The sequence below is a fragment of the Harpegnathos saltator genome, unplaced genomic scaffold (genome assembly GCF_003227715.2).
Source record: "Harpegnathos saltator strain DR-91 unplaced genomic scaffold, Hsal_v8.6 scaffold639, whole genome shotgun sequence".
NCBI lineage: Eukaryota > Metazoa > Arthropoda > Insecta > Hymenoptera > Formicidae > Harpegnathos > Harpegnathos saltator.
Window position 1 is genome coordinate 1,037,215 of NW_020230470.1, and position 18,988 is coordinate 1,056,202.

Below are 18,988 nucleotides of genomic sequence, written 5' to 3' on the forward strand. Positions count from 1 at the left end.
GCTACACGATTTTATGCGTTATCGTTAATCTAATATTTAATAATCTAATATTTAAGGAGTCTCATATAAAGGAATCACTTATCAAATGATCACGCGTATTATTTTTCGTATTAACGCGCGCAAAGCACTATCTCAGGCAAATATGTTTTCCGTGACAGCGTGTAACGTACTCATTAACGCTTTTTGCGTGAATATTCCTTGCCGTTAATTGCAATCACCGTTTTTATTACATTCTATCCTTACACCCATACCTAATCGGTCGTAACGGCCGATGTAATCACATATAAAAGAATTAAAAATATTTTATCCTCGCGATAATATTCTCTTATCGTATCATATGTTTATCTTTGTCGTCGTCGTATCGAGTATCCTTTCTCCGTATCCCCAGTGTATGCTTTATCTAAATAATTACGTTTATATATTCGGTCCAGTATCAACATGTATCAAAGCAACGATCTCACATCCGTCCTGAGCTTAGCGACTCGAGACGCGTCTAGTAGCGTGACTATGTACTACGAATAATCAAACGCAGAAGGATCACTCATAAAGACGTCCTCAAGGGGCGATCTCCCACTAATCGACTAATAAATAGCCGTCGAATTAACCGTAATTGGTTCGGGCTGTAAATAGAGCGCGAGACGTACGGCTGCAAGCCATTAGCATCCCGCAGGATCCATTAGCCTTCCCTCCTTTCCGTCCTACCTGAAACATCACGGCGACTCAAATCCTTCTTTGCTCTGCCGCGCGTAAACGCACCTTTCCATCTCTCGTCCCTTTCACTCTGTTCTCCGCGGACAAAGGAATACGGTGCGTAAGCGGCGAAAAAATTTGTGAAATATATATGTAACTTGCGCGTATGTGTCTGTACGTGTAATATATGTACTTGGTTAAATATATATAAGACATAACATAAGAGTTTCTCAATAAATGTCACGCAGGTAATTTGGATATATCGGAGAAAGAAAGGGAAAAGGCAAAGGAAAACTCTGCTTTAACGAGGAAGGCTGTGAGAAAGAAAGAGAGAGACAGAGAGACAGAGAGAGAGAGAGAGAGAGAGAGAGAGAGAGAGAGAAGGAACGAGGATGAGAGAGAACATTATCGACTAAGCCTTAAAATCGCGAGACTCTTTGAGAGACACACAATACAGCCCGAGACTTTTGATCTACGAGCGAGACGCGTTTGCTTAAAGGCAAAACACACGCTAGAGGATACCGTATGTATAGAACAGTACAAAGGTATTGTACGATCAGACGGACAAACGAACAGACGGAGCAGACGGAGGAACGGTAAGCGCCATGCTCTCGCTGCTACGTGAAGCGTGAGCAGGAGGAAGGAAAATAGAGATAGGAGGAAAAGGAAGCGCAACCGCGGAGGATATCACTTGTTGCTAGAGTTACTACGACGATACTTCATGAGAAATCCAGACGTTTGTAATCTAAGCCACATCGCAAGCCGCATGCATACGGACGCACGTACGCATTACTGATTTCTTGACAAGTTTTGATGATTTTTCTCGAAAGTCTCCGGCATTTCATGCAGCCAGTAAAATTGCAAAATCAGTTGGATACTGATGAAAAGCAAAGAACGCGAGAGGATCTACCACGTAAATGGTAAAACGTTCCCAAAGACATAATTTATTCCGAAAAATATTTGAATATAAAGGTGAGGAATTAAATATCTCTTCAAAGCCCACAAGTATAAAACTAAAGCTTAACAAAAATTATAACTGAAAATTAGTGATTTCTACCATTTTATACAACAATCAGCGGTGTTTATAGACAATTAACACCGGAGATTCATGCGATCCAAAAATAATTCGATTTCTTTGAATGATAAAAAGAATCGTATATTGCCTGCGATTCGTAACCGGACAGTATTTGTGTGTGTGTGTGTGTGTGTGTGTGTACGTTTCGAAAAGATAAAATTTATCAAATCGTCGATGCGGAAACCGTAAAAACCTGTCGGCTTTAATTATCAAACGTTCGCAAACACACGTGTTCCCAAGTGCATCTATCGGAGGCAGTGATTTTTGCGCGAGTCAACCATGAATTTGACCTCGCACACAGTCATGGATGTATTTTCGCTCGTCGGCTATCCCTCGGCGCCTCTGTGACCGCCGGAATCGTTCGCCGTGCAATGCACGAATGCACGCATGCGACATACGCCACCGCGGGCGCGTACGCGGAATGTACTCGTATTTGTTCGCGGATCATTAAAAACGCGTCGGTTTTATTTGACCGCGCCACCGGCCAGCTGACGAGAGGGGTAGACTTTACCTTTGAAAGCGAAACGGACGGGCGTCGCGACGTTTGTTATAATGCTGCTTCAATGCCGGACGTTAATCGCACTCTTTTGGATAAACACGCGATCCAACAGAGAAAAATGTGTGTTCGCCCAATGAAAAAGATCTCACTTTAATTTTCCATTACTCCATCAATCCTTAATTTTTCCAGTTTCAAATCGCTTGGGATTTTAGCGATTTTTAGGGATTTTTAGATGAATATACCCGATGCATTCTAAATATTAAACGCAATCTTCCAACTCTTAATCTCCGGAAGAAATTCCCTGTACATTTTCCATAATCTTTAGAGTACAATTTCTCTTCAGTCTCTCTGCAATTCCACAAGATGGGATTTAGCCACACGGAGAAAATTTTATGGTCAATGTTACTGGAGAATATTATTAAGAGATGTATCGACATTCTGCCTTAATTTATTATCCTTACGATAAAATAAGAATTTTAATGTTTAATAAAATTTTGTGAAATTTATTAAATATTAAAATCATTTATTGTATATGTTCCTCAACGAGATAAATTCTATTGGCAATTTAATGTCGCATTACGTTATTGTAAACGATCGCAGATTTTCAATTTGCGGTTTGTTAAAATTATAGCTGCCGAAGTTTATAATACAGCAATCTACTTCAAAGTTGCTTATTCCCCTGGAAAGATATAGTTATCATTGCTGAAGATTTTGTTAATTATGATATTTTGACATATTTACTTTGACAGTTTCCGCATTTCGCATGAGAGACACGCCTGGTATAAAATATAATATTGATTTCTAGCGATCGTGCAGTTTAGCAGCGTTGCTTATTATTCCGGAAAAGGTGTGATTGTCACTACCGAAGATTTCGTTAGTAGTGATATTTTGGTATATTTATCCTGTGACAATTTACGCATTTTACATGAGAAACTCGTCTGATATAAAATGTTGGTTCCTAGCAGCCAATAATTTACCAGGTATAATTCATCCGTTAAAACAGGCTGATTTAAATCAGTCAGTTCAAATCATTTTAGCATAACAATTATGAACGTGTGGCTTGAAAATACTTGTTGTATACCACAATAGAGCGTTACCTCGAACATTCGATATATCCTACTTATAACACAACATATTTATTTAATCGTCAGTTTTCTGCGACTCGCCGAATAGGAGAAATATAACACTCGAGAATAAATAAATGTATTCTTCTCTTGTTAGAATTAAGCTATAACATCGGTAATCATACTTTCCAAGTTCACTAAGCGGATAATTAGTTTAACTTTAACTTATTTTTTACTTATATGTTTATTTATTAAATTTTTATTATTAAATTTTATTTATTTATTCTTATTTATAAAATATCAATTATGGTATTATTATATTAAATTTTATCATATCAAGCTTTACTTATATATTAATATAACAACTAATATATATTTGTGAAAAATCAGTTAAAATTTTATTGTAGTTTGTAAATTTCCAAAGCAATTCTTATTGTCAACCTTTGCGCTATATAACCATAGTTTAAAACTTTGTTATATTCAGGGAACAAGGAAATAGTATGTAGATTATATGGTATTTTCTATATCACTTGTTCGCTATATGAACTGTAGCTTATAAATGATTAGGTTGCAAATTTCTTCTTACTTAATCAACCTAGCATCAGTATTTTATAAAATTGTTATTATTGCTTAGTTTTGTATCTATTCTCTTTTTCTTTGTCTAATAAGCGGATCGTAATGTCGAAAGTGTTTATCCTGCGTACAGTAATAGGCAACGAATACTAGGAGTTGAAATAACAAATACGAAACATATGTCCATTTAGGTAAGATGCTCTGAACTTATATATCTGTCGTATTATTTTTCTTACATTAATATCAGCATTAAATTAGCAATATTATATAATACAATGATCGAATATTAAAACTTGTCGTCAACTAATATTTCGTTCTGATAACAACTAAATTATCCGTATAGGTACATATATGTCTTTGCAAAACAATAACAATAACATGGCATCTCTAATATTATTATTAATCTACATTTCAATGTGCGCCTCACAGAAGTTCATTGTTACCGATAATGATCAATATTTCAACATGGATAAAGAAAATTGCTGGTCTGTTTCACCTGATGATCGTCTACTGGTTAATATATCACGGCCAATTAGATATAGTATACATTTGACAATATATATGAATTATGATATAATCTTCGGCACATCTAACATCACAGTCATGGTTGAAAATCCAACTAGATACATAAGTTTACACGCTTACAAATTGCATATCACAAATTATAATTTGATAAGTCTAAAGAGTTTAAATACATTTGAATCGTACACATTGGTTGGTTACCGTTATTGCAAACGATCGCAGATTTTAGATATGCGATTTAATAAAACTATATCTGTTGGAATTTATATCTTAATGATCCACTTCGAAATTCCTAATTGTATCCGGACTGTTCTGAACACATACGAGTACAAGATTGGTAAAACAAAAGTTAGCACAATAAGGTAGGAATTTGCTTGAATTATTAACTATATAGTGTTATATATAATTGTTACACGCATAAACACTCTTTTCCATTGAACTTATTTAGTCCAAATATAACGCTGGTTATTTTAATTTATGTAGTTATCACCAGAAAAAGCCAGCAGTAAAACCGATTTATTCAATTTTCTTGTAAGCGATAAAATATTTGTCAGTAATTTTTATTTCGATATGTAAATCGATTATAAATGAATGAACCACTATTGAAAATAAGCGTTCACACACACATACACACACACACATAAATATATATACAGGTTGTCCTATTTTAAAGGATCCACTCAAATATCTCAGGAACACTGCGTTAAATCGAAAAATGCTTCAGACAAAAGTTATATGATTTCAAGGGGTACATAAAACAACTATATCAGTTTGTTTACAGATGGCACCATTTTCGAGATATTCACTGATCATTACTTTTCTTAAATGGAAGTCCCAATTTTTTATTATATTATCTTTCTTTAATAGTTAATTTGAACAACTTTTATCTGGAACATTTTTTTATTTGCCAAATATTTTTTGATATATTTAAGAGAAACTTGGTAATTGTTGCAATATTTAACCTACAATATCTTGCTAACTATGTGTCGGAAGAAAAACACTATTAAACTTTCTTACTCCATTTGATCTTAAGAATATATTGTTACAATAGCATCTTGATTTTGGTTAATTTGATGATTTTGAAATTTCCGAAAGTCGATACGTTAACAAAAGTTGGGGCACTATTGTAACAATATATTTTTGAGACCAAATAGAGCAAAAAAGTCTAAGACTGTTTTTTCTTCCGACAAATAACGAGATATCGTAGGTTAAATATTGAAAAAGTTACCAAGCTTTTCTTAAATATTTCAAAAAATATTAGGCAAATAAGAAAATGTTCCAGATAAAAGTTGTTCAAATTAACTAGTAGGAAAAGATGATATAATAAAAAAAAGATGATATGATAAATAATTGAAGCTTCCATTTAAGAAAAGTAATGATCAGTGAATATCTCGAAAGTGGCGCCATCTGTAAACAAACTAATATAGTTGTTTTATGTACCCCTTGAAACTATACAACTTTTGTCTGAAACATTTTTCGATTTATCGCAGTGTTTCTGAGATATTTGAGTGGATCCTTTAAAATGGGACACCCTGTATATACATATACATATATACAAGTTGCATTTGTATAGCAGTCCTTTTCTAAGTATACATATGAACTAAATAATAAATCGTACAATTTTGTGTAACTACATAACAAACCACAAACAATATTTATATCGAATTATATATAATTCATGTGAAATATTCATATAGATTACTTATATAACATGTATAACGCATATTTCCACGGCATTTACCTTATAAAACGGTATAAAATTTCACGTTTATAATGATATATCCTTAGGTTATTCATTACGAAATTTAACATGGCTCGAGGATTGTTCCCATGTTGGGACGAGCCCGCAATAAAGGCAATTTTCCAAATAACTATCACATATACTAAGAAGTACAGAATATTTTCTAACGTGGCTGAAAGAAACAAAGAAATGTGTACAAGTTTTTGCACATCACACTTTAATGAAACGCCGCCGATGTCCGCTTTCAACGTTTTCTTCGTTTTGCTTGAAGGCAACGTCAGAAGTAGTGAAATATCTCAAACCGACTTTATTTGGTACCTGCCGGGATATGAGATGCTACAAGATATAAAGAACACAATTTCACTTGTTGAATGGCAAGTGAAGCAGATTACGGGTTTGGACAAGACATTTCCAAGGAATGATTTTATATTATTCCCAAATAATACAATGAAAACAATGGGATATTTTGGCTTTATAATATACAAGTATATAATAATCGTAATTCAAATATTGTAGCATTTAAGCTGAAAACAAACCTGAATACCCAGCAAACACAATATTACATGTAACGTGCATATTAATTGTAATTTCCTACTCAACAATTTAACCGTTATATAACATATGTGTTATATAACAGTTATATTGTGTTATACAACATATGTGTTATATAACAGTTATATTGTTGAGTAGGAAATTACAACTAACATGCACGTTACATGTAATATTGTGTTTGCTGGGTACAATCAAGCTGACGATATCATAGATGAAAGAAAAACCTGATTTGATTAAGATTTAAGATATTAGTAGCAACACACAGAAATTGTTTCTCATCAGGCTGTATATCTAATAAGTTAAGACTAATCGTAACATTACTCTCTCGTTAACATTTTACTCTCTCGTTCAGTAATATAAATGAGTTACAACATATGTAACATATGATTGTAATAGTGTGGGATAGAAAACGATAAAATTGATGTAATGTTCTTATTGTTCTACACTTATTGAATTTCATTGTGCCAGAGACTTTAAATTTATACGCATATATTAGATGCGCAACTAAGTTTCCGGGTTTTTTGGATCAGTGAAAAATGGAAAATTTCAAGAAAAATACAAAAAATGGTTTATTCAAAGTGTCGTCCCTACACATCGTCGCTAGTTGCACATTTTTGCCATCTCTCTGGCAATATATAAATATCGCGACGATAAAACGACGCGTCTTTGGACCGAAACCATTCATCCAATCAATTTTGCACTTCTTCGAAATTAGCCAAGTGTTGCCCAGCCAAGCCATGCGCCATCGACCGGAACAAGTGATAATCGGAAGGGGCCAGGTCTGGCGAATACGGCGGGTATGGTAGCAGATCCCATTTCAGCGTTTCGATGGTGTCCTGGACGATGGAAGTGCAATGGCACGGAGCGCTGTCGTGCTGTAATATCACTCGTTCGTGTCTCGTGTCCCATTCTAGATGTTTTTCGAGCAATGCATGGTTCAAATTGATCAGTTGTTGTCGGTAGCGATGCCCATTGACAGTTTCGCCCTTCTTTTCAGCAGTTCATAGTACACGATTCCTTTCTGGTCCCACCAAACGTAGAGCATTGTCTTCTTTCCGAAGCGATTTGGCCGTGCCGTCGATGTTGATGCTTCGCCAGGTGAATGCCATGATTTTTTGCGTTTGGGATTCTCGAAATATATCCACTTCTCATCGCCAATAACAATTTGATGCAGGAAACTCATTCTTTCATGCCGCAAAAGCAAAATTTCGGAAATGGCTCTTCGATTTTCCATCTGTTTCTCAGTCAACTCATGCGGCACTCATTTTCCTTCCTTTTGAATTTTTCCCATGGCATGTAAACGTTTGGAAATACCTTGGCGAGTCATGTTTAATGCCTCCGCAAGTTGATCTTGTGTTTGCGTATCATCTTCATCCAATAACGCTTGCAGATCGGCGTCCTCAATTGTTTTTGGTCTTCCGGAGCGCTCCTTGTCCTCAGTGTCGAAATCGCAACTTTTGAAGCGTTTAAACCAATCTTCACAGGTAGTTTTCGATGATGCATGTTCGCCGTAGGCCTCCTCAAGCAAACGACGTGCTTCAGCTGCACTTTTTTTCAAGTTAAAGCAGAAAAACAAAGCTTCCCGCAAATGCTGTTTATTTGGCACAAAACTCGACATCTTCATTGTTAGAAAAAATATTTTCGCGTTGCGATATGTGTTGGTATTACAACTGGTTATTGTTAACAGATGTCCAAGTTATAAAAAAACACTTCAGCATGTATGTATCGACTACATGTGTCGTTAGCGCCAGCCATGTGCGAAACCCGGAAACTTAGTTGCGCACCTAGTATTAATGAAACGATAAAATTATGCGCACTTATATCGACATCACATGATCATATTAATTTACAATTTACAGAACAAAAGATATTTCATACAAACAAGATTTTGATTTTCCTGGCCGTAAAGATTACGTGAGCGAGGTAATTTCGTATCAAATAATACGTGAGATTTTTATAGGAATGGTTACCGAATCATGGTGGACCGACATGTGGTTAGGCGAATCACTTTCAAAGCTTTACAGTCATTATATCCTGGACAAGGTTATTATGAGTCTGTCAGCATTACTATCATACGCGTTACTTCTGAATTTAACGTCACATGATTGGGTGTCGTAAAATTTCTTAAACTCTTCTAAACGCTTTTCGATAACGTACAAACGTCACTATATATAGAATATAACTGTTACGTAACGTATAACTAATTCACAAAATAACAGATAGTCTGATTTTGCATGACTAATGTATATATCACTATTGTATAACACTATGTATACAATAGTTACTGGGAAATATATAATTTATATTTCAATTATATAACATTTCCCTGAGATCTCATAACTGTTAGATAACCTTTTAGTAATATAACGATCCTGCAATATTTTATTAGCATATTATATTTATGTTGCACAACTGCAATTTAATATGCTACATTTATTTATACTACAATAATATAACTGTTATATATTTGTGTTTGCTGGAGTATAACATTTGCGTAATATTAATTTGTGCATCTGTTTCCATACTTCACATTCATCTTACCACAATAATTATTTTTAGATTTCCGGCGATTCACAATTAACAGACCTCTATGCAAGCCAAATCATTCAGCAAACTTTCCACTTTGAAACTAACTGTCGCATGAAATCTCTTCGTGAATTCGATATACGGCTTTCGGATGAAATCGATATTGAGCTCTGTTCTCGTTGGTATTATAATAAAGGTATTATTAAAGTGTCCGACTAGAGCTTCAAAAAAATATTTAATTTAAATATTTTTGGGCGGAAATACCATATAAATTATGCTATTAAATCCTTATTCTATTTAACCTATATAAATTTGCCACTCATCATCGTAGTGTTTCATTGTAGGATATGCTCTTTTACGCATGATAGAACATATGATCACGCGGGCTGAGTTTCAACATGCTGTCAGAAAATATTTAGACAAATTGTAAGTAACATATTGTCATACTCTGCGCCGTTAGATATTGCTCCATCAATAGCTATATACAGGACAGAAGTAACACTTCAAACAGAAGTAGCATTTCACAATTTATATCTTCATTTACGGTTTCACTAATTAATTAAAGTTGAAAATGGATGCATTTAATAAACAAGTGTATTACATTGAATGTCGAATTTATTATCTAGAGGCAATGCATTTTCGTTAAAAGGCTCAACTTAACACGTGGTTAGGAGAAATGTGTTTATATAGCATTAATACTGCGATGTTTAAATATTATTGTCGACATGAAACATAAAAGCGCGCATAAACGCGCGCGCCCGCGAACACATGCACACACATATGAATTTCTCTTTTTATAGTAAATATCGTTCTGTCACCCTTAATGATTTCTGGACCATGTTACAACTTTTTTTTGATTTTGGAAAAGATAGTATATATATATATAAAGAGATGAGTATAGAGGATATTTTGGAGACGTGGTTAACTGAGAGATATTATCCTATCGTGGACGTCCTTCACGTTCCTCAGAAGAATGTATTGCTATATACTGTCACTAGAATTGACAGTACGATGCAATACACTTGGGAAATACCAATAACATGCGAAATATATGCTGAAGAGAATATGTATCGTTCTAACTGCAGTAATTTGATACTTAATGCTTTTGGAAATATTAAATTATTAGACAGTTTTGATTTTGTTCTATTTAATGTAAAACAGGCTGGTGAGTGTACAGCAGATAAGTTCGCGATATTATCATTTTATACAGTAATACAAATTTGAATTAATAAATATTTTTACTTAAACTAGCAATTTTTGGCAAATACAAACGTACCTAACTAACAAAAGCATTATAATGATTAATTTAATTTACAACAGGGTATTATCGTGTTAATTACGATGAAAGAACTTGGTTGCGAATCATAAAATTCTTAAACGGTGAAACATATCATGAAATGCATGCCCTCAATCGTGCGCGATTAATTGATGATGCATATTATCTTATGACAAATGGCTTCATAGTATCCCCTATATTTTGGCAAATCATAAAACATCTACAGTTTGACAAAAATTATATAGCCTGGTATACAATATTTAATATTCTATCCAACGTATGGCCCGTTTTGAATCATCCGAACACAATATATATGAAGGTAAACAATAGTGAATTGCGTCAAATAAATTAAATTGAGGTTGCGTAGTATAGTACATCGAGTATGAAAGAATATTATAGTACTGAAAATGGACTATTTGGAAAAAAATATTAAAAAATAAAATGTTTCCGATAGTAAATATATGTATGTAAATAAGTTCAGATAAATATCGTATGCATGTATTCGTAGTTAATATAAATATATATAAGATCAGTTCCTCATAAACAACGCGAGGCAGTACATTTAAAGTATAATGTTTTCGTATGAAACGTAATATTAATGTGGTATCCCTTGACATGACTTAGAACATTTTCATTGATATGTTGAACGGCATACTTCAAGAGCTGGAATTCGTAGAAAAAGATGATGACGACAATATGTCTAAAGCATTGAGACTATTAGCAGCAAGATGGGCTTGCAAGTTAGGACATATACAGTGTCGAGTAACTGCCATGTCAAGTTTGCTTTCCAATTTGACCGATCCTAAATTCAAGTAAATCTTTGCATCAAATAATTATCTTTTTAAACATGTTTCTTTATTATCTATGGCACCACGTGTTTGGTAAGTCACATAATGCGAATTAAAATTTCGCTTGATGCTTGATACTTTCCGTATATTCTAGATTTCAACCATGGTGGAAAGATTGGATATATTGTGCCGGTATGATGATGGGAACCGAAAGTATGTCGAATCGGCTGTTTGAAATATATAATAATACCAAAGATGTAAATTATAAGAAGTACCTCTGTTGCGCGGAAGATATAGAGATTCTTATGCAGAATGTAGCTAATTTATGGTCATTCACACCAACGCAAGACGAGCGGATGCACCTTAATCGCATTATTACCAAGAAACTTGGTGTTGTGGAATACATCATAGAGAATTATTTCGAAATACATCATTCTTGGTGATTTTTTTTTCTTATAAGTACTTACTGTTATTGATCACGAGAGTATATAGTGCTTTTATTAACGATTAGTATGATCATTTTTATTTGTAGGTGGAATGACACTTCTTTATACCTAAACTTAATAGGTGATATGATGATGAATGTATATTTTAACGATGATTTCGAGAAGGTATATATTTTCTATTTACTTTGCATAGCGTCTAACATTTTTAACGGATTCACATTTTATTTTCACACACATGCACAATATATGTGATCATTTTTTGTCAAAATTTTGTTAGAATAAAAATGAATTGGAGCTTTCTTATGAAATTATCAAAATGACCTGTTTCAGATTGTGAACTTTGCAGAACAATTGACCTATGTAAACGAATCACGTCTAATAATGTCAGAGATATTTATATTAAAACATGGTCAAAAGCAAAGAATTCGCAAAATGGAAGATACGTTTCAGTTACGAGCTTTGAATAATGAAGGAAACGTATAATTTCTCAACAAGTGGGTTTATAAGATGTGATTCAAGAATTCAAGTAACTAGTGGTCAAATTAAAAGCTATTATAACTTATGCAGTCAATTGAGACGTTTGTGTTTAAAATTGATTTATGTTTCTTTTTTATCATTGCATTTTCATTACATTTTCATTACATTTTACTATTACATTATTTTTACATGTCTTTGTTTATTTACATGTAATTGTACGCACGTTGTACAGGGTGTCGGAAATCTCTCTTCGAGGAATTTCTGAAGATATAGAGCGAATTCGCAATAATTATCGAGTTGTTAATTATAGAAGTCTGATGATCAAACACGCGTCGAGATGCTATTGAAGAAGCATTAGAGCCGTTCGGATTATAACGCGGTCCAGTCGATCAAGCAACTATTATCGGCGCGCGGCGAAGAAAAAAACAACGGGTCACTACTTGTGTCATCTCGCTGTTCCCACGTCTCGCAGCATCTGCAACAGTTGCTAGATTGGCTGGGCCGCATTATAGTTCGAACAACTGTAACTCCAACAGCATCTTGGCGCGCGCTTGTTCGTCAAATTTATATAATTAACAATTTGATAATTACTGCGAATATCGCAAAACAGTACTCGACTTTTTCTTCAACGTCTTTTTTCCTCGTACTCTTTTAAGTCTGCCATTAGATATAGTCATGAGTTATCAAACACCCTATATATAAAGTGTTACACAACGTATTGTTTGATCTCTTTCCTTTACAATATAATTCAATGATAAAATCTGATTACCATATCGTCAAGATACAGAATGCACCTTATACTTTCATACTAACTTGATATAATATATTAAAAAAATTATTTTACATAAAAATCACAAAAAGTGCAAATTATATATACAGGGTGTCCCATTTTAAATCTCCCAGGCAAATATCTCGTAAAATATGGAAGATACATAAAAATGTTTCAGACAGAAGTTGTATAGTTTTAAGAGGGACATAAAACAGTTATGTCAATTTGTTTACAGATGACACCACTTTCGAGATATTCACTAATCATTACTTTTCTTAAATGGAAATCCATATTTTTTATTGCACCATTTCTTTCTACTTATTAATTTGAATAATTTGTGTCTGAAACATTTTTTGGTAATTATTTAGAATAGGGGAGCCATCCCCGATTTCAATAATTCATACATATATTATTATTACTATCCTCCCTTAATAACATGCAACAAATTTTAGTTGTCGGTCGATGCTAATTAAAAAGTTATTAACAAGAAAGTGTAATGAATAATATTCCTGTATTGAAGTACTACGTGTCTTCTGTGGATATAATTGTACAATACTGTGCATAGAGATTTATTTACGTATTATATTCTTCGCTTGGTTTGTTTATTTACCTTTCTTGTACTGGTTATACATCGAAAGAAAAACACACGTCTACATGCTGAAGGAAATGGGTTTGCAACTTTCCACGCAAAACTAGGACGGACGGGGAGGGTGCGGGAGAGGGGCCGAAGGCCCCCTTTGTACTCCTCCGTGGGTGTGTGTGCGTGTACATATGATTGAGACATTTTCATTTATTAAACATATGAATTTTTAGCTCATGTATTAGTGGTTAGTTTTGTTGTGTAATAACCACTAATATATGTGCTAAAAATTCATATGTTTAATAAATGAAAGTAGTATTAAACATATGTACACACACACACACACACACACACGGGGGGTACAAGGGGGGCCTTCGGCCCCCCTCCCGCACCCTCCCGTCCGTCCTAATTTTGCATGGAAAGTTGCAAACTCATGCGGAATCTAGATTCGCATTAAAAATTTCATTTATCTATAACTTTTTAATAAACAATGAGCGACGGCTAAAACCTACAATAGATTGCTCAATAATATTTATAGAATATTTTGACAACGTGGGCATTTTACTTTCTTACGAATAACATTTTTTTAACACAAATATTTCAACATTTCATTATAATTTGTTGTTAAAGCGAGAAACTCATAGAATTTCATTTTCCAGCTCACTATATAAATTTACTACTACTCTTTCGACAGTCTATCTTGTACTAGCTCAGCACTTGAATTTCCTTCAGTATGTAGACATCTTTTTCTTTCGATGTATAACCACTATAAGAAAGGTAAATAAACAAACCAAGCGAAGAATATAATACGTAAGTAAATCTCTATGCACAGTATTGCACAATTATATCCACAGAAGACACGTAGTATTTCAATATGTGAATATTATTCATTACACTTTTTTGTTGATAACTTTTTAATTAGCATCGACCGACAACTAAAATTTGTTGCATGTTATTAAAGGAGAATAGTAATAATAATATATATGAAAATTATTGAAATCGGGAGTGGCTCCCCTATTCTAAATAATTACCCATTTTTTTATTTACTTAATATCTTTTGAGATATTTAAAGAAAACTTGGTAATTTTTTCAATATTTAACCTACGATATCTCGCTAACTATTTGTCGGAAGAAAAAATAGTACTAGACTGTTTTACTTCATCTGATCTCAAGAATATATTGTTACAATAGTGTCCCAACTTTTGTTAACTCATCGACTTTTGGAAATTTCAAAATCATCAAGTTAACAAAAATCAAGATGCTATTGTAACAATATATTCTTGAGACAAAATAGAGTAAAAAAGTCTTATACCATTTTTTCTCTCGACAATAAATTAGCGAAATATCGCAAGATAAATATTGAAAACGTTACCAAGTTTTCCTTAAATATTTCAAAAAATATTAGGCAAGTAAGAAAATATTTCAGACAAAAGTTGTTCAAATTAATTGATAGAAAAAGATGATATAATAAAAAATTGGGAGTTCCATTTAGAAAAAGTAACGATTAGTGAAGATATCGAAAGTGGCATTATCTGTAAACAGACTGATATAATTGTTTTATGTCCTCCTTGAAATCATGCAATTTTTGTTTGAAATATTTTTCCGTATCTTCCATATTTTTCGAGATATTTACCTGAGGAATTTAAAATGGGACACCCTGTACATATAATATTCATAATTATATATATATATTTTCTCATTTTAATTTTCCATTAAACCATCAATTCCTGATTTTTCCATTTTCAAACCTTTTTGGATTTTGACGATAAATATACCCGATGCATTCTAAATATTAAATGCAATCTTCTAACTCTTAATCTGTGAAAAGAGTTTTCATATATGTTTTCCGTTATCTTTAAAGAACTTTAAATAACTATTTCTCTTCAACCTCTTTATAATTCCTCAAGATAAGAGTTTTTTATACAGAGAGAATTTTATAGTAAATATTACTAGAGAATTTTGTGGTTAAAGGGCATATCGACATTCTGTCTTAATTTACTACCCTTCCAATAGAATTGGAAAAATTTTGGGAAATTGATTAAATATTGAAAACATTTATTATATATGTTCCTAAGCGAGATAAATTCTGTTGGCAATCCGTTGTTACATTACTATATAAGAAGTATTATAAAATTTACAAAAATTTCACATAAAAAGAAAACTGTAATATTCTTTGTGTATAACTATCGTTTGAGAACATATGCCCTTAAATTGTAAACATTTTGAATGTAATTTCTTTTGTAAAAAGGGACATGAATTTTACGAACTAGGAAAAAATCTATAGAAGATCTCGCCAAATTTATTACAGTCTATTTCATAATCTTTCGCGTTGGCGCCATTTACCTTTGATCCCCAGTCGTTTGATCGCAAAGTTTGATATTTACCACTGCTATTAAAGTCTTCAAATAGATTGCGCGTTTGCAAACTGCAGGGTAACCGCGCCTCTGTTAGAGAACTCGCATCCGCAGGTATACCTATTTCACCTAGATAGGCAGGATTATGTACAGCGAAACGCGTCGACAGCCGAGTCACATGCAAACCGAATAACCAAGAGTCAATATTTAGCCGGCCATTAAACGAATAATCCATCTAAAGCGCTCTGAGGGACAGAGAAGCGATGGGAAAAATCAAACCCATGTATGGACTTTAAACATGCGGCTCATCCCGAAAATACTGATTTCTCTTACGGAGGTCGATTGGCCGTTCCGGAGGCAAGCTCAAATAAAAGTGATCGTAAACCTTGCAATTTTGATGTTTTTTTTTTCGACGAACCTCGAAAAAATGATAAAAATTATGCTTAATGTTTTTGTAAAATGTAAACAACTTAGTATTCAATATTATTACATATTACTTTGGACAAAATAAATTATACACTCTTAAAAGCAACAGTTAACAAACAAATAAAGTTAATTCTAATGGTGCTTAGTACTTGGTGCGGCCGCCTTTAGCTTTCAATATTGCTTCTAGTCGGCGCGACATACCATACTCTCGACTAATTTTTTTAAGTATTCAGGATCAATTTTCTCTTAGGCCTTCTGGAGTGTTACGATAGCACGATATCTTGTCAATTACATTCGTTTTATCCACGTCCCCGTTCAAATAAGCCCATAGATTTCCAATGAGGTTTAAATTGTCTGATGATTGTCTAAACGGACGATTATGACGGCCATTCGAGCAGTTTTATTTTATTAGAATTGAAAAAGGCAGTGATTTTTTTCACCTTATGCTTAAGGTCATTGTCTTGCTGAAAGACAAAGTTGTTTTCTCAACCTAATTTTATAACAGGCTTTTCCAAATTCTCACACAATATATCGGTATATTTTTTTCTGCTATCAGTGCTTTTAATTTGAGTCAAATTACCGATGCTAGATCATGCAAAACATCCTTATATCATGATACTACCGCTTCCATGTTTTACGGTTTTCTGAATATTTACTTTCTTGACACCAAGTTTTCGCTCTAGATCGCTGTTTTTGTTCACATAATTCAAACTTACTCTCAACAAACAAACTCTTCTCTAACCACAATATTTTGTTTCCGAAAGTCCAGAATCATTTTCGCGTACTTCTTGACAAATTCGAATCGCTTTTTCTTATATATTTTATTGATAAAAGAACGCTTTGACGCTTTTCAATCTAGTTTCCCTAAGCCTGCTAAGTGCGACTGCTGACAACCAGGTTCATCAATTCCGCAATATTTCGTGATGATAGTCTTGACCCAAGTAATTAAATTTTTAAAACGGCTACGATAACGTTGTCACAACTCAAACCGCAGCATTTTTGTCCAGCACAGTTACTGCCACAACGTTATTATAACGTTTTGACAACGTTCTACCAGTAAAAGTGGGACAACATTTTTAAGCTTTGAAAATGTTGTTGCAGCTATTTGGCTGCACAGCTATTTTGCTGTAAAGAAGTTAATGACAGCCTATTTGCAGCAAAACAGCTGCAAAGAGCAACCGAATAGCTGCAACAATATTTTCAAAGCTTAAAATGTTGTCCCATTTTTGCTGGTACAACGTTGTCAAGATGTTATAATGATGTTGTGACAGTAATAACGTTGTATATATAGCTGCGCAGCTATCTTGCTGTAAAGAGGTTATCATAGCCATTTCAAATAACATATGAAGCTTTAAAACGGTTGCGATAACATTGTCGCAACTTAAATGGCAGCATTTTTGTCTAAAGCATCTACTGCCACAACGTCATTATGATGTTTTGACAACATTGTAGGAGCTACATTATAATAATGATAATCGAAAGAAAGATAAAAGTAACTAATAAACGGAGAACGTTTTTTTTAATACGTAAATTAATATCTAATAAATTTAAATTTTTTAATTTATTTAAATTTTAAAATATTAAAAAAATTTTTATTCAACTAGAATTGAACCTGTGACCGTTCAGAATCATTGCTACAATAAACTAGGATTAAATTTCGAGATTAACTAATCATTGCACATTGTTACACTTTATGACATACAAATATACTAGCGCGAACGCAAACTTATAAGTATACTGATTATAGAACTACACGCAGATCTTTTAGTAATAATTTTAGAGCCGCATAGACTTAGGTCCGCTTGACCAACACTGATACACGTTAAGCTTAATGTAAAATTGATAGTCATATTACGTCGTTGTAGCTGTAACATACAAATTACAGCAAGATGATAGCTATTTTGGCTGTTTCTAGCTTCATTCGATGGACATACGCGGTCACGACTCATGGTGCATGTGGGTAATAATTTTCCACGTAGTGCACATATACATACTCCGATTATGATATAACCTAAGAAACAGAGTTGATAAGTGCTGTGTAATGAAGGAAAAAAATTTAAGATGTTCTTAATAATAAGAACGATTGAGGATGGCGAAATTAATTTATATGTTGTGCTCGAGAGTTGAGAGAAAAATAGCGTTTTATTTTGGCCACCAGGCCAAGGGAAGGGATTGAACCTTCGCAAAAATGATAAAATTTTGCCAGACTTTAATAATTAGTCTAAACAAAAGTATACGGTGAAGAGGAGGAATTGTACAACATTTCAAGTTGCTATTAAAGCTGAAAAATATTTGAGTCAGTTTGATGATACTGAAGACGAGCGAAAGTAAGTAGCAAAATGCCTAAAGAAAATTCTGGCTTTTCTAGAAGCTGGTACAACTACTTTACAGCAATTAATACAGCTACAATAGTTGCGGCTGTATTTTGACTTTTTTATTAACTATCACAACTACTTTACAACTATTGATACAGCTAAAATAGATGGGGTTGCATTTAGACTTTTTCATTAGTCATCGCAACGTTTTTACAGTTAAAAATCGAAACAGCTTTTATTACCAAATAGCTGTAATTAAGGTTGGTAGGTCGTTATTCCAGCCACAGTTTTGCTGTTACAGCGAATATTGCCAGA

General features: G+C 33.5%; 2 protein-coding genes across 3 annotated transcripts; both read left to right on the forward strand.

The window, feature by feature from the left end:
• The first annotated feature begins 1,079 nt into the window (after positions 1 to 1,079).
• LOC105182548 (glutamyl aminopeptidase) lies at positions 1,080 to 12,316 on the forward strand. Of its 2 annotated transcripts, none has more exons than XM_011140065.2 (9): positions 1,080 to 1,662; positions 9,276 to 9,438; positions 9,587 to 9,668; positions 10,043 to 10,407; positions 10,563 to 10,837; positions 11,143 to 11,330; positions 11,461 to 11,745; positions 11,839 to 11,917; positions 12,083 to 12,316. In XM_011140065.2, exons 2-9 carry the CDS (start codon positions 9,357 to 9,359, stop codon positions 12,233 to 12,235), a joined length of 1,509 nt encoding a protein of 502 aa, XP_011138367.1. In that variant the 5' UTR covers positions 1,080 to 1,662; positions 9,276 to 9,356; the 3' UTR covers positions 12,236 to 12,316. The 2 variants fall into 2 exon arrangements, with proteins under 2 accessions (XP_011138367.1, XP_011138365.1); XM_011140063.2 differs by lacking the exon at positions 1,080 to 1,662 and adding an exon at positions 8,580 to 8,759.
• On the forward strand, positions 3,440 to 6,680 carry LOC112589856 (thyrotropin-releasing hormone-degrading ectoenzyme-like). Its single transcript, XM_025304692.1, has 4 exons — positions 3,440 to 3,503; positions 3,998 to 4,092; positions 4,245 to 4,785; positions 6,212 to 6,680. Exons 3-4 carry the CDS (start codon positions 4,253 to 4,255, stop codon positions 6,678 to 6,680), a joined length of 1,002 nt encoding a protein of 333 aa, XP_025160477.1. The 5' UTR covers positions 3,440 to 3,503; positions 3,998 to 4,092; positions 4,245 to 4,252.
• Positions 12,317 to 18,988: the final 6,672 nt, after the last annotated feature.

Coding starts and splice junctions, on each gene's coding strand:
- LOC105182548 (XM_011140063.2), top strand. CDS start 8,679: ATGGTTACCGAATCATGGTGGACCGACATGTGGTTAGGCGAATCACTT. Junction 9,439..9,586: donor TCGTTGGTATTATAATAAAG/GTATTATTAAAG, acceptor GTTTCATTGTAG/GATATGCTCTTTTACGCATG. Junction 9,669..10,042: donor AGAAAATATTTAGACAAATT/GTAAGTAACATA, acceptor CTCTTTTTATAG/TAAATATCGTTCTGTCACCC.
- LOC112589856 (XM_025304692.1), top strand. CDS start 4,253: ATGTCTTTGCAAAACAATAACAATAACATGGCATCTCTAATATTATTA. Junction 4,786..6,211: donor ACAAAAGTTAGCACAATAAG/GTAGGAATTTGC, acceptor ATATATCCTTAG/GTTATTCATTACGAAATTTA.